This window comes from Mus musculus, chromosome 8 (assembly GCF_000001635.26).
Source record: "Mus musculus strain C57BL/6J chromosome 8, GRCm38.p6 C57BL/6J".
Lineage (NCBI taxonomy): Eukaryota > Metazoa > Chordata > Mammalia > Rodentia > Muridae > Mus > Mus musculus.
Genome location: NC_000074.6, coordinates 123,406,256 through 123,422,526, shown reverse-complemented (window position 1 = coordinate 123,422,526; position 16,271 = coordinate 123,406,256). Strand labels below are relative to the sequence as shown.

Here is a 16,271-nt window from a genome sequence, read left to right as displayed (position 1 = left end):
ACCTAGCCCTCAGGTAGCCCTTCTCAAAAGCCAAGTCCCAGCCTTCCCTGCGTTTTTTTCTCTTCCCCTCCCCGTCTCTCCAGTTCAAGTCTCTGGTTTCAGCGTCTTTATATGGCTGCTTACATTTGACTTTCAGTGTAGACAGCAGGAAGAATGCTGGATATGAGTCACCTTGTGGGAAGACCAGGAACAGGGTGGGCTGCCTTCTGAGTCAAAAGATATTCCAGGGGTTCTGCAGTGGAATTTAATCCACGCAGAGCTTCCTTCTCTAGTTCCCCTCCCTGACTCCCTGGATACAACCTGAGCCGCTTACTGAGCAAATCTTCGTCAGCAGCCGGGGAGATAAGGACAGCCCTTAATTGTTCTCACCCCTTTTAGATCTACATTTCTCTTCCCTGAAACAAAAATAAACCTTATTTCTATGAAACATGCTTCCGTGTCATCCTTGTCTTTTTTTTTTTTTTAAGAGGGGCAGAAAAAGATAAAGAAAAAGAAATCTCCAATACCAGGCAGAGGTATCTGACAGACAGCAGTAACTTTATTAAGTATACCCCTCCCCCCGAATATAAACACAACCCAGTAAAAAAACAAAACAAACCATAAAAACAGACGAATAAGCAACATAAATACAGAGGTGGCTAAAATGGGGAGGACAGAGCCAAGTGGACTCACATGGAGTGGGGGTGGCCATAAATACTGAAGGACTTTAACCTGGGAGCCCTAATGAGCTGGTGAGAAGCAAAGCTGGGGGCAGTGTCAGTAGCTAGATGGCTCTGGGGGGGACAGATGCTGCTTGTCTTGGCCCTGGCTGCCACTTGGCCCCACACCCCAGCTGCGAGCAACTTCACTTGGGCCCCTGGGCTTCCGATTCCTCGTCATCATCTTCATACATCTCCCCCTCCTCCTCCGCAGTGGCGTCCTGGTACTGCTGGTACTCGGACACCAGGTCATTCATGTTGCTCTCGGCCTCGGTGAACTCCATCTCATCCATGCCCTCGCCCGTGTACCAGTGCAGGAAGGCCTTGCGCCGGAACATGGCTGTGAACTGCTCCGAGATGCGTTTGAACAGCTCCTGGATGGCCGTGCTGTTGCCAATGAAGGTGGATGACATTTTGAGCCCACGGGGTGGGATGTCACACACGGCTACCTTGACGTTGTTGGGGATCCACTCCACGAAGTAGCTGCTGTTCTTACTCTGGATGGCCAGCATCTGCTCGTCCACCTCCTTCATAGACATGCGCCCACGGAAGACAGTGGCCACGGTCAGGTAGCGACCGTGGCGCGGGTCACAGGCAGCCATCATGTTCTTGGCATCGAACATCTGCTGCGTGAGCTCAGGCACCGTCAGGGCACGGTACTGCTGGCTGCCCCGGGCTGTAAGTGGGGCGAAGCCGGGCATGAAGAAGTGGAGACGTGGGAACGGCACCATGTTCACAGCCAGCTTGCGGAGGTCGGCATTGAGCTGACCAGGGAATCGAAGGGAGGTGGTGACTCCACTCATGGTGGCAGACACAAGGTGGTTGAGGTCCCCATAGGTGGGTGTGGCCAGCTTGAGGGTGCGGAAGCAGATGTCGTAGAGGGCTTCATTGTCGATGCAGTAGGTCTCGTCTGTGTTCTCCACTAGCTGGTGGATGGACAGGGTGGCGTTGTAGGGCTCCACCACAGTGTCCGACACTTTGGGTGAAGGCACCACGCTGAAGGTGTTCATGATGCGGTCGGGGTACTCCTCACGCACCTTGCTGATGAGCAGTGTGCCCATGCCTGAGCCTGTGCCCCCACCCAGTGAGTGTGTCAGCTGGAAGCCCTGCAGGCAGTCACAATTCTCACACTCTTTCCGCACGACATCTAGGACTGAGTCCACCAGCTCCGCGCCCTCCGTATAGTGCCCTTTGGCCCAGTTGTTGCCAGCACCACTCTGACCTATGAGGAGAGAAGAGGCAGGTAAGAGGTAAGGTCGGGGGTTTACAGTGCAGAGACCTCTAGGACCTGCCAACCGCTCTCTCCTCTAGAAGAAAGTTGGTTCCCTTGTATTCTATAAAATGTCTGCACTGCATAACATCTCATTCCACCCTGGGCATCACTGTTGAGTGCAGGGGGTCCCTGCTGCAGATGCTCTGAACAGGGAATGGGGATCTGGGATAAGACCTGGGCCTTGCTATCTCTCAGGGGCATCCTGGATAAATAGGTCAGCCTTCCCTTCCCTCCCACTGGTCTGCTGAGACTGTGATGTCAGATGAGGGCTGTCCCTTATTCAGCCACCTGGCCTGCTGTCCTCACCCCTCTAAGCCAACTTCTCTTTTCCAGAAAAAAAAAAATCCCTGAGCAGTTATTGTAACTGAGGACTGACTAAGAACTGGCACCTGCTAGTCTAGTCTAAGATCTTACAACAACAACAACAACAACACACCACATTTGTTTATAGAGAGAGAATATGTGTGTGGTGGTTATGTGTATGTGTATAGGTGGATACATGCCAGGGCACACATGTTGGTTCTCCCAGCACTTGGGAGGCAGAGGCAGGCAGATTTCTGAGTTCGAGGCCAGCCTGGTCAGAGAAACCCTGTCTCGAGGAAAAAAAAAAAAGAAGAAGAAGAAGTTAGTTCTCTATTTCTGCCACTTGGGTCCCAAGAATTGAACTCAGATCTTCAGGTTTGAAAGCAAGCCCTTTATCTGCTGCTGAGCCATCTTACTGGCTCATGGTGCTTGGATCTTGAAAGCAGAAGTGAGGTGCACCTGTCTTCCTGGGTCGGTGTGAGCACTGAGGGCCCATCACTGGCTGGGCATAGGCGCCAGGACCATCATGGCTGCTGTTTTTTTTTTCTTAAAGATTTATTTGTTTGTTTGTTTGTTTTTTGTTTTGTTTTTTGAGACAGGGTTTCTCTGTGTAGCTCTGGCTGTCCTGGAACTCACTTTGTAGACCAGGCTGGCCTTGAACTCAGAAATCCGCCTGCCTCTGCCTCCCAGAGTGCTGGGATTAAAGGCTTAAAGATTTATTTTATGTATATGAGTACAATTATAGCTGTCTTCAGACACACCAGAAGAGGGCGTCAGATTCCATTACACATGGCTGTGAGCCACCATATGCTTGCTGGGAATTGAACTCAGGACCTCTGGAAGAGCAGTCAGTGCTCTTAGCCGCTGAGCCATCTCTCCAGCCCCATCACAGCCTCTAAACACAGGCTCATATACTCAGGTCCCTCCGGAGACCCCTGATTTGTCCACATAAATCTGTAACACTCCCTGCGTTTTGTACCTCATTCTTTGTAAGATATGGGAGAGGGATTATTTCCTGCACAGTCCTTTCTCTGGACCACCAACGCCCTTTGGAGAACGGGAAGGTCCCTTTCACCGTGCAGGGAGGGTCCCAGGGGACAGTACTTGACTTTTATCTCCTTCAGACATTCTGCCTCTGTATGTCAACCTGGCTTCTCCAGGACCAGGTTTCTGTCATCAGAGCCTGGAGCAGGGGAACTTACCAAAGATAAAGTTGTCGGGCCTGAATAGGTGTCCAAAGGCGCCAGACCGAACACTGTCCATGGTTCCAGGTTCCAAGTCCACCAGAATGGCCCTGGGCACATACTTGTGAGCTGAGGGGCAAGAGGATTCAGTGATAGGAGTTAGAGAGTCAAGGGATCAATCTCCTGCAGTTACTCTAAGAGCTGGAACTTATATCATAGACATGGACCCATGGGAAGCTCTGGCCTGACCATGGTGTGATGGCTCACACCCAGGGCAGGTGGGTTCAAGTCATATGCTCTACTATACTGGTTAAGACCAATTAGGACGGCCTAGTCAATCATCAATGGGAGGAGAGGCCCTTGGTCCGTGAAGGCTCTCTGCCCCAGTGTAGGGGAATGCCAGGGCCAGGAATCGGGAGTGGGTGGGTTGGTGAGCAGGGGGAGGAGGGGGGATGTACGGGGTGTTTGGAGGGGAAACCAGGAAAGGGGATGACATTTGAAATGTAAATAAAGAAAATATCTAATTAAAATTAAAAGACTGTATCAATTATCAAGTAGCCTCAATCAAGCCCCCAGTGACCCCTGCTAAGGATGTATCATTGAGTCTCCTGCCTGTCCCTAGACTACATAAGGTCATCACCACCATTAAATATATTTTCATCTCACACCATAGTAACCACTCTTAAGCACTGAGCCATCTCTCCAGCCCGGTAACCACTCTTTATCCTGTCAATTTGGATGCCTCGTTTCCAGTCATACCCGCCAGCCTCTTGGTAAATCAAGAAAGGTGGGGATATGGACGCTAGGACTCTATTCACATGGGAGCCCTCTTTGCCGGGGTCAGGGTGGGTGTGGAGCGGTACTCACAGGAGGCCTCATTGTAGTATACGCTGATGCGCTCCAGCTGCAGGTCTGAGTCCCCTACATAGTTGCCGCTGGGGTCTATGCCGTGCTCATCGCTGATGACCTCCCAGAACTGAGGACAGAAGGAAAGAAAGAGCTCATCACACATCGACGCTCTACCGAACCTGTGCTCTCATGAGGTCTGGGTTTCCGAGACAGGGTTTCTCTGTGTAGCCCTGGTTGTCCTGGGACTCACTCTGTAGACCAGGCTGGCCTCGAACTCAGAAATCCGCCCACCTCTGCCTCCTGAGTGCTGGGATTAAAGGCGTGCGCCACCACTGCCCGGCTTCTTCTGAAGTCTTAAAGCTCTCAGTGTAAAATTAAAAAACTCTGAGATCTTTCTAGATCTAACATAAGGCTTTAGAAAAGAGTAAATATGCATACCTGTTCTCTGCACTATCTGGAGGACATTACCAGTTTTATGAATTAATTAATATCAAGCAATATTAATACATATATATTTTGAGCAGATAAACCAAACAGCAGACCAGGCTAAGGTGTTTCCACGTGGGAGAGGTTTATTGTGCAGAGGCAGAGGGGTGGCGAAGCAGGTAGAAGGGCAGAGAAGAGGAAAAAGAGAGAAAGAGGGGGGAGAGAAGAAAGAGAGAGAAAAAGAGAGAGAGAGGAGGGGGTGATCTCCTAATTTATAGGGAAAATGACGTCACACCAGTGAGGGTGGGAATTGAGCCAAGTGGATTGTGGGATTGAGGGGCATTGGCCTGGCAATGCAGCTCAAGGGTCACATAGTTAGGCGGGGCTAGGAGTGTCTTGGTACTAACAACCAGGTCCCTAGAATGGACTAGGACTCAAGACACAGGTGGGTTCTACACAGCTCGAGGCACACACAAGGTAGAAAGCTGCCCAGAGCAGCTGGAAGCACAGGAAGCAGAGAGATCAGGTCCAGCATGGGGCTCTAGCTGTTACATGTGACCCTCAGAGCCTGGGCAAGTCATGGCCTCTGACAGAGTCCATCTTGATAGCTCATTAGCCTCAGGCAGTGTGACCCACAGGTGGATCTGTGAAGGACCACAGTTTCCAGCAGCAGAATGGCTTGTCGGAGGTCACATGCCACCGTATCCAGGAGCCTGGCAACACCCAGGATGGTTGGCTCACTGGCTGCTACACTCAGCCCCTTGCACAAGAACGCAATGCTCCTCACGTGGGGCTGCCATCATTTCAGAGGGGCAAGACAGTACGGAGATGCAGGGTGCATAGTTGCCCCATAGGGCCTTAGTTTTGGTGTTCCCACTCTGTACAATGGGCTGACTGCATGACAACAGGCTCTTGTGAGAACACAGCCTTCTGTTCTGGGGGCCAGGGAGGGAGGGGATGAAAGGGCTGCACACAGGAAGACATTTTATCAGGACATGCAGACTACCCAGCCTGCCTGCGGGGAGGGGGGGGGAGGGGGGCTGCCTCCTTGGGCTCTGAGATCCCTCATCACTGGTCAGGCAGGGGAGTGACTGGCAGATAAGTTGTTGATACAAAGGTCTAGAGACAAAGGGCCTCTCTGTGGCAGTCTTGTGGAGAAGACAGCTCAGAGGTGAAAGCAGGACAGAAAACAGTCAGCAAGTGCCAGTCCTGGGGCATCGGCTTGTGCTGACAGAAAGACTTTTCACATTTTTTTTCTACATTTTGGTGCCATTGGATTTTTAATTAGTAAAAAATACTTTTAAGTGGGCTGGTGACATGGCTCATCAGTTAAGAACACTGTTGAGCCGGGCGTCGTGGCGCACGCCTTTGATTCCAGCACTCAGGAGGTAGAGGCAGGCAGATTTCTGAGTTCGAGGCCAGCCTGGTCTACAGAGTGAGTTCCAGGACAGCCAGGGCTACACAGAGAAACCCTGTCTCAAAAAAAAAAAAAAAAAAAACAAAAAAAAAACAAAAAAAAACCAAGCAAACAAACAAACAAACAAACAAAACCCCAAAACACTTGTTGCAGGCTTAAGAGCACTGACTACTCTTCCAGAGGTCCTGAGTTCAATTCCCAGCAACAACCACATGGTGGCTCACAGCCATCTATAGAGGGATTTGATGCCCTCTTCAGGCAGGCAGATGTATATGTAGCAGAGCACTCAGACATTAAATAAAATTTAAAATAAAAAACAAGCAGACAAAACAAAAAAACCACTTCTTGCTCTTGAAGAGGACCAGGATTGGTTCACAAATCTCACAAAATCTCCCAAGGCAGCAAGCCATCATCTGTGACTCCAGGGTCAGGGCATCCAACTCCTGTTCTGGCCTTGTACATACATAGTATGCATAGATGTTCACACAGGCAAGACACCCACACTCATAGAATTATCTTTCAAAAAAATAAAATTCTTTAAAAGCCTAAAAATAGTCCAAACAGATCATCATCACTCTAGAACATACAGGGATCTTTCTGAGGGACCTATCTCAGAAGCCATCCCTCATCAAAGGGGTCTGGATTTCATCTCTCTTTTTTTTTTTTTTAAAGATTTATTTATTATTATATGTAAGTACACTGTAGCTGTCTTCAGACACACCAGAAGAGGGAGTCAGATCTTGTTACAGATGGTTGTGAGCCACCATGTGGTTGCTGGGATTTGAACTCTAGACCTTCGGAAGAGCAGTCGGGTGCTCTTACCCACTGAGCCATCTCACCAGCCCCTGGATTTCATCTCTTTTGTGTATTTTTAAATTTTTATTTTGGGTTAGAGAGATGGCTCAGCGGTTAAGAACACTGACTGCCCTTCCAGAGGTCCTAAGTTCAATTCCCAGCAACCACACGATGGCTTACAACCATCTATAATGGGATCTGACGCCCTCTTCTGGTGTGTCTGAAGACAGCTACAGTGTCCTCATATACATAAAATAAATAAATTTAAAATTTTTATTTTAGTTTCAATTATGTGTGAGTGTGTCTGAGTTTGGGTGAGTATGGGCATGTGCATGTGTGTGTGCACAAATGTGGTGTGCACCATGGGCTGGACACATGGCTGTTGTTATAGAAGACTCAAGCTCAGTTCCAAGCACTGCCCACATGGTGGCTCACAACTGTGTGTAAGTTTCAGAGGTCTGATAGCCTCTTCTGATCAGTATTTGAGCCAGGCATGTACACACACACACACACACACACACACACACACACACACACACACACTATTTAAATTAAATATATACATTTTAAAATTAATATATAGTAGGATACCTTATCTGCAGTGTTCCTTTTATTTTATTATCATTATTTTTTTTTTTAGAATCAAGAAGCAATCTTGTCAATCCTCCTGCCTCAGCCTCTCCAGTAACTGGAACTATGAGTGTGCACCTAATGGCTTCTTACATGCTAAACACGTGCTTTAGCCACATCTCCACTATCCGGTGTTTTGATTTTAACACGAGAAACATATCAACATATAAATTACAAATAATAAAACATGATTCAAAAATAAAATCTTCCCAGTCCAGTAGAATACAATTGTAATAATACCAGTACTTAGAAGGTGGAGGCTGGAGGACCATGAGTTCATGGCCAGTCTGAGCTACACATTAAGACACTAACATAGAATAGCACACAAAAGACATTATAAGAACATATTACCGCAGACTATTTAATATGTAAATTAATACAATTATATAAATGAAGTAGCATCACTACAGAAAATAAAACCACCCGGTGCAGTGAACCCAATTGAAACTCCAGGCTCCAGTCTGCAAACCGCGGGGTTGCTGTCCGAGGTGCTGACCCACTTGGGGCGAGGGTCGCCAACGACAGCAGGGTAGTGGGACATGAACAGAAGCAGAGTTGGGTGTGGCTCCCAAAGACAGGAGCAAAAGCCCTGTAAGATGTTCAATTCCCCTAAAACTCTCAGCACCCTTCTCACCGGGCCCATTGGCTCTCCAATGGGTCACACCCTTCAGAGACTTCTACTGGGGTGGGTGTGTTCTGGCAGCTGATGGGGCACAGACAGGAGTCATAGACAAAAGCTCCGTAAAGACACTTACTAGGGCACCCCTTTATAGGAGAATGCATCTAGGAGCTCAGGCCCTAACAAAGGGAGCACACAAAGGGTAGACCAGTCACATCTGCTGCTGGTGGGGGCACATGTCACCGCCTGCCTTGACACATCTGCACACACCTAGACTAAAATTCCTGCCTTGCCCAAATCCATGGTGTGATCTGAAGCTGAGTGACTCAGCTTCCATAACCCTCATCTTTCTCAGCCTTAAGGGAGGGTGACACCCATGCCACACTTCACAAGGTGTAACAGTGCACCAGCCTGGGCCTGGTGCTTTAACACGCTCACAGCGGGTGAGAAACTTATGAATTGCTAAGGCCCCCCTTCTGCTGCTTCCCCGAAATTCTCCTGGCTTCACACTTCTCTCCCTGTCCCCACCCAGCCCATACTTCTACCCAGTCACCTCTCTGAAGCCAGCAGTCCTTTGTGCTAAGACAGGGACCACCCAAAGACCGATAAGCAAAAAAGCAGCTCTTTGTGCCCACTCCCTCAGTTGCTGCAGGTGGCTAGGGAGAACTTTCTCCATTGTAGCTCGCAGCAGTGACCCAAGGGCCAGCTACCAAAATAGGAAGTAAATCTGGTCAAGGAAGTTTATTTTCCCTGGGGCAGACACTAAGCAGGTAACGTCCCACAGGGCCTGGGCCTTCAGTCTGGTCTCAGAGATCTTCCAGGGCAGAGGGCTGGATGGAACCTGCCAAAAACGCCTTGTACTGATTACTAAGAAGGGAGCCGGTGGAAATGGAAGAAAATTTACTCATTATTTGCATTGTTAAAAAGAATTGGCATTAAAAATTTAAACACTCGTAATTATATATATATATAAAAACCCTAAATATTAAAAAAAATGGGCAAGCCTATGGGCCACAGTGCTGAGGAGCATAAGAGACCTCAGCTGGGTCCAGCACTCAGAAATGTTCTGTGGCCATAGCGCAACACACGGAGCCTGGGCGTGGTGGACCTGACTTCTAGGCCCTTACTCAACAGGAGACCCAGAGGAGAGCACAGAACAGCACAGATGCAGCAAGCTCACCAAACAGGCCTTCCGATGGCAAACCTTCCCTCCCCCACTCACCCCAGGCCCTTTCAGGAGCAGATGTTCGTCCAGGGAAAGCCTGGCACCTGTGACCACATTAATGAGCCCTCACCCTCCCTTCAGGCCAGGGCAGCTGTCAGCGATCATCCCAGGAGTCCTGATTTGATCTGAGGCCCCTTGCCTTAGGCTTCCTCTGTATGCCCCCCTACCCGCCACCCCCCCAACCCCGCCCAAATTTCCCTTGTAGGGCAGAAGCAGCTGTCTCCCCTGTGATTAGGGAGTCTCTGTGGTGCCGCTTCCCTTCCCCTTTAACTAGAGGAACCTCCACCCAAGAGCCAAACTTGTAATTTACATGTCAGCCACGTGACTGGCCCAGCCCGTGGTAATTAGCTTTTTTGTTCCTGCCCGGTTTCTATGGCAACAGCCTCCAGAGGTACTCTTTGCTTCGTCCCCTCCCTCCCAGGACCTGTCTACCCAACCTCCTCCTTTGGGAACTAGCATCCCTAAGCCCCGTCCAGCATTCATCTGGACAAAGCTCCCGTTTCATGTTGTTCAGAAGGGAGAAGATTGAGGTAGCTGACCCCACCCACTCAAATGCAACCCAAGTGGAGGTTGGGCTTCTGCAGGAATCAAGTAGTTCTGTCTGCCACTTGCTGTGTGACCTTGGGTAAGGAACAGTCTCCTAAGGACTTGGAAACAGGACAGCTACCTCACTAATGATAGTAGGATTGCGGAGTCACTGCACCAACCCCGCGCCCCCCCCCCGTTTTTTTCTTTTTCTTTTTCTTTTTCTTTTGCCTTGGCTTCAACACCTGGATGCGGGCTAACAATAGAGGGGAAATTGAGGCAATCCTTGCAGTCGGCTTTGTTCTGTGCTCAATCCCGACTGGGAGGCCTTGGGAGCGCACAGTTAGAGATGGGAGATTTTCAGAGTCCAGTTCTGGATCAAGGTCATTGGAGTGCAGGCCGAACTCCTCCAACAAAGGAACAGGGTGGGGCAAGGAAACTGGGTGAGCTGAACAAGGTTGGGGATATGAGGGCGGCCTTGCTCCCTGAAGACTGTCTAGTTCTCCAGTGGGGATCCAGGCATGTACAGTCATTATGGTTTTAGGGGAGAGCCCCACCCAAAGTTGCCCGACACACCCATCTTACTCAAGGCTTAAGTGGCAACCTCAAAGAAGGCCACGCCCAGTCGGCGCCCCCCAACCACATCCCCTGTACCTGATGGTGTGTGTGGGTGCGCAGAATGGATGGGAATGCGAGTCAGAAGGGTTACCCCCAGCCTTCTCCTGCAACCTGGGCGCAGTGCAGAGTGGCGTGATTGAGGGGAACCGATTGGGGACCCCGGGGTCCCAGGAGCGGGGCAAGGGGCTGGGCTCTTCCCTTTGTTCCGCTAGCGGCTCCCAGAGTCGCCTTTCTCTCCCTCCACCCACCGCCCTGGGGCTGGCGCTTGTGGGGACGCAGGACGCCGGACGGCTCAGCCTCACCTTGGCCCCTATCTGGTTGCCGCACTGGCCGGCCTGGATGTGCACGATCTCCCTCATGCTGACTTCACGCGGCTAGAGACGAAAAGGCAGGCGGACAGCAGGCTGCGGAGGATCGGCAGCCTCCGCCGCGCCCTCTTATAAGAGGCTGCCCCGCCCTCGCTGGCTGATGTAAGCGCTGCGGGCCAATGCTGGAGCGCCGCACAATGCGGCAGGCTCTGCAGCATCAGCACCGGCACCGAGATCCGCCCGCACAATGCGGAGCAAGTCTGGCCGCGCCTTCGGAGGAGGGGCCACCGGTGGGCAATCCGCTCTGGGGACAATAGAACCCAGGCCCCTTAGTGCCCCACCCCAGTAGCTGCCTCCCCATTTTGTCCCTGCCCCATCCCCACCCTGCAGCTTTGTGAAGAGGGTCTTTCTTTCTCTCAAGTGCTTAAGAATCAAGACCCATATTCTCTGAGTCCGCCGAGTCGCTTGAGGTGGGAGAGGCAGGGGAAGCGAAACCCTTCTTGAGACCTCTGTGCAGACCTGGGGACGCTAGTCAGGACGGTGGCGGATTATAGCTCCGAACTCTGAGGTCACTATTTTCTGGAGAAGAGAGGGCTACCAGTCCGCGGCTCCACAAAGGGCTGCGCCGAGGGTGCAAATGTACCTGGGGTGTGAGGATGCACACACAGTATCTGGCAAGTACCCCTGCTCCATGAAAATCTCTGTGAAAAATTCTAAGGATATACAACCCACTCAGTGGAGCATGTCGAACAGTCTTTTTTTGTCTGAGCCATGCCTGATGTCATTGGTACCCTTGTGCTTCTGGTACAAGTGAGGGTGAAGAGGGGGCACGAGGTGAGCTGGAGCTACCTAGGTAAGGAGACTGTGTGTGGAGGGGGCCCATTGGGAAGCAGAATCAGGAGGGCATGCAAATTCACAGACAACACTGATTTAATATTCATCTAGGACCAGTGACACCTTATGAGGACTATTTGATATTTCAGTGACAGAAAATTCTTCGGGAAGAATCTGAGACAATAGTACCACACTTCAATGGTCCACAAACATTCATTTCACAAGAGCCGCTAAAAAGCTTAAAAACACCTGCAGATGCCTTCGTCCAGTTTGCACGCACGGGTGCACGCTGGATAGAGCGGCTGCGCATACAACTTTCTCTGAGGGTAAGCATCCAAGTTAGCCGAGTTTAGAAATGGGTCTTTTGTTCTCAAGAGATGCCCCTCCCCCACAATGTGTCCATGATGTGGCTTTCTGTGGTTCCAGCTGGCCTGGCTCAAGAAGTATTGGGTGAGCATCTGTCTCTGTCTCCTTGTCTGGACAGAGAAGATGCTTAGAAGCATCCAGAGGCCTGGGATGCTTCTCTGACAGATGACATCAGGCCAGAGCTCTCTGTGTCCCCAGGGAGCTATGGTGTCAGGCTAAAGGCTGACTCATGGTCCTGTCTTCCAGCAAAGGCTGGCCCTGCCGGGAACCAGCTTCCAATCTCAGTCCAGCAGGGCTGGAGCTGATAGTGTGGCTAGGTCCTGGCCTGGTGCCATTTCCTGACTTGATGGTTGAGGGCATCTCACTCCAGACTGAGAGGCCACCCCAAGGAGGAGGACAAAGAAGTGTTCAGTACCAGTGGGGACTCAAGATAGACTCTGCTGCAGGAATCCCAGGTTGTAGCAGCAGAAAGGCTCAGGGATGTGCAAGCTTCTTAGTTCACCCCAGGTGCTACTCTCCTGGGACTCAGATACGCCTGAAAGGTCTTGTCTAATTCCCAAATCTGACAGAGCACTGAGACCACCCCACCTCCTCCCAGAAGGGCAGTGTCCCATAGAAACAGACCTCAGCCCCTGGTCCTGGTCCACCCTACGTGTGCCTCAGGGACTCTCCACCCCTGGGCTTCTCAGGAGAGCTCAAAGTAGGTTGAAAGTCCTACACATGGGGGGTGGGGTGGGGGCAGGAAAGGGACAGGCTCTGGCCAAGGTTACGGATGTGTCATATCAGGGGCTGAGATGCTACGGTCCTGCTACAGTGTATGGATGAACCAGAAGGAGCCTGAACAAAGGGATTCTTGTCACCATAGAGGCACGAGGAAACTTTTTCTGCCGCTGCTTGCTCTGATCTGAAGTTTGTAGTCATAGAGGAAGCCAAGACGGGACCGTGGTTTCCTAAATCAGGCAGGCAGCTAGCTGTGGCTTCTGAGACTCCCATCTCCCTAATGTGACCACTCTCCCTGTCCTCTCACCCAAACTTCACTCAGCTTCTGGAGAGAGCTAGGGAAGATGGCAAGGAGGCTCCCTCCCTCTGACCTTAGCATTTCAACTGCTTCCTGGCTCAGAGCCACACAGGCTGTGGTCAGTGATAAGCCAACAGCCTCCCCTGCAGCTGGTGGAGGAGGCACTTGACAGAGTAGCCTGCTGGTGTGAGCAGTTGGGTGCCCACCTCTTGGGATTCCCAGGAGCCATTTTTAGGTCAGTCCCACACCGCTTGTGCAAATGGGTAGGCCCCTCCTGCAAGATGCACATTCTACAATTCTGCTCCATGTGCTGAGGAAGGGTCTCACTTCCTTAAGCTGCCTACTGCATGGCTATGGCTGGGTTTTCATGGCCACAAATCCTCTTATCAGAAGCTTCCACCAAGAGTAGTTGCTCCCCCTTAGCTCTTGTTTGTCATTTTTTTTTTTTTTTTTTTTTTTTTTTTTTTTTTTTTGAGACAGGGTTTCTCTGTATAGCCCTGGCCGTCACTGGAACTCACTCTGAAGACCAGGCTGGCCTCGAACTCAGAAATCCACCTGCCTCTGCCTCCCAAGTGCTGGAATTAAAGGCATGCGCCACCACCGCCCGGCTTGTCTGTCATTCTTTTAACTTAGAGACTTCATGTCTGTCCCAGCAGGAGAGCCCAGGCTGAATGAGCTGAAGGGCTGAGCAGGAGTTGCCTTGTAGGTGGGGAGAGGTGAAGCTCTTCAGGAGCCTGTGGTCTGACCCTTGCTCAGGGCTAGAGTTCCCATCCCTGTCTCCTCCACTTCCCGTAGCTGCCCTGGGTGAGCCCTGCAGTCACAGTTACCCTTTCTCCTGGCCCCAGGCACTCTGGGTTTCTATTTTAAAGCTCATCCTGTCGACCCTTAGACAAATGGAGATCAGGAAGGGATGAGTACCTGTGGTCTCACAGGATGCAGGCCACTGGATATCACTGTCACCCTCTGCCCAGCGCCCTCTGATCACCAGGAGCACAGCAGCACCTCCTTGAGTGTCATGCGGAGCTCCTGGCTGCGGAAAGCATAGATGAGGGGGTCAACAGTGGAGCTGAGGACGATGAGGAGGAGGAAGAGGTTGAAGTTCTTGAAGATGCAGCTGCAGGTGGGGTGCTGAGGGCAGAGGACGATGAGCAAGAGATGCAGGAAGAAGGGGCCCCAGCACAGGAAGAAAATCCCCAGAAGGATAGTAAGGGTGGCAGCACCCTTGAGGCAGAAGCCTTGGCGGATGGACCGCCGCCTTTTGTGGAGCTGGGCAATGCCCTGAGCGTGCTGGCACGCTCTCGTGAACATGTGGGCATACAGAATCGCCATGAGTGCCAGCATGGCTAGAAAGAAAGTGACGAGGCAGAGCAGAACGGCTGTGTGCTTGTAGTAGGTGATAAAGAGGGTGCTGGAGACGATGCTGACCATCCAGATGCCCACGACAGCCCGTCGTGCTCTGGGCAGCGTCACGATGCTGTGATAACGCAGCGCATAGAAGATGGAGATGTAGCGGTCTATAGCAATGATGCCCAGGAAGCAGAGACTGGACACCATGGAGCCACAGATGAGCACGTCAATGAGGTTGTCCAGCTGCTGCACCAAAGCCACTCTGGCCACCAGGATGCCCGCCTCCAGCAGCAGGATGATAGTAGTCTCCAGCACGATGCTGACACTTACCATCAGGTCAGACAGGGCCAGGCAGCAGATGAAGTAATACATGGGCGAGTGCAGGTTGCGGTTTTTGGTGATGGCTATCACAACCAGCACATTCTCCACCAGACTCACCAGCCCTAGGCTGAGGAAGAGGCCATCTGGGATGGACACATACAGGCACCAAGGCTCTGACTGGTTGGTGGCCAGTCCAAGGTGAGAGGTGGCATTGGAGTTGAGAGAACCCAGAAGACTCTTCTGGGGCTCCTGAGTGGACATAGTCTTGTCAGGAAGTAGGAAGCGGTCTGTGGAGGCTGCAGCTCCAGGTGGTATCAGCCCCCAGCTTCTGATTCACTTCATGTTGTTGTCGGGGGTCTCTGACATCCCTCAGACCGGCCTCTTTCCATACAGGCACGCTCCGATTTTCCTTTACACTTGTGTTCTTTCTGGCTGGACAGGCCAGCCTCGGCATGGCATAGACACTTCCTGCTGAGGACCCTGAGCTCTGCTCATGGACTCTCACTGCCAGTGTGAAGTAGCTTAGCCTTCTGCTGTTCTCCCTGTCTCTTCCCAAGTGGCTCAGGTAGAGACATGCCTAAACTCAACACCTCCAGACTTCTTGGTTACTTGCCTCTGATATATGTCTGGTTCCTTTCCCTCGCCAAGCCAGGGTAGACGGGACTCTGGAGAAGAAGGGAGCTTTTCTCTTAATCTTTTAACTCATCCCTGGAGCCCCTCCTCCTGAGGGTGGCCACATGATGGGCATGTGCCAGGGATGTGTAGTGCCCCAGGCTGCCTCTAGGGGGCAGAGGCAGCACCGAGAAACCGGAAAACTAGCTTTGGACTCCAACACAGGGTCTTGCCTCTCCCTTTTGTGTTCAAAGCCCCTGTGACTTACCAATCTCTTTCAGGCATTCAACCTCACTAGAACCTGCCCTGAGTGGCCCTACCTAAAGCTCCAAGCCCACTTCAAAAATCACTTTCCTGGGTTGTCTGAAACCTCCTTTCTCTCTCTCTCAGGCTGCGCTGCCTCAGGCAGCCACTGGGTGTGAATGAGGCACCCCTACCTCCCACCTTCATTCCCACTCTCCATTAGAAGTGTGCCAATGGCAGTGGCATTTCCACCTGAAGCTGAAGATGTGTTCATATAGCAGCAACTCAGCTACTGACTTCAAGGTAGCTTTAGGGGCTGGTCCAAGAACTTTGAGAATCAACAAGTAGAGGCAGGGCCAAGGCAGGAAAGAGCCCTATGCCAAGGGGCTCAGATGAGCTCTGGCAGAGCTGATGCTTAAGTCCCTCATGGGCCCAAGCTTGCTGAAGCCTCCCTTAACTACAGTTCTGGGTGTGGTAGGAAGCTGACTGACTAGAGGGGGCCCCGAGGCTATTGGCCAGCAAGCTTTGGTCAGTCACATCCCATCTTCTTAGTCTCACCCCCCACCCCTTCCCTTGAGGAGTCTCATTTCCGCTGTGGAGCACATGCTAGCCCTGGAGCCAGGAACCACATCAGGGCAGATCTGTCTCCAGCCTCTGTGG

General features: G+C 51.5%; 2 protein-coding genes across 2 annotated transcripts; both read right to left on the bottom strand.

The window, feature by feature from the left end:
- Positions 1-511: 511 nt before the first annotated feature.
- On the bottom strand, positions 512-10,974 carry Tubb3 (tubulin, beta 3 class III). Its single transcript, NM_023279.3, has 4 exons — positions 10,865-10,974; positions 4,326-4,434; positions 3,477-3,587; positions 512-1,920 (listed from the first exon to the last, which is right to left on the bottom strand). Exons 1-4 carry the CDS (start codon positions 10,919-10,921, stop codon positions 845-847), a joined length of 1,353 nt encoding a protein of 450 aa, NP_075768.1. The 5' UTR covers positions 10,922-10,974; the 3' UTR covers positions 512-844.
- An 808-nt stretch (positions 10,975-11,782) lies between these two features.
- Mc1r (melanocortin 1 receptor) lies at positions 11,783-15,445 on the bottom strand. Its single transcript, NM_008559.2, has one exon. It carries the CDS (start codon positions 15,015-15,017, stop codon positions 14,070-14,072), a length of 948 nt encoding a protein of 315 aa, NP_032585.2. The 5' UTR covers positions 15,018-15,445; the 3' UTR covers positions 11,783-14,069.
- Positions 15,446-16,271: the final 826 nt, after the last annotated feature.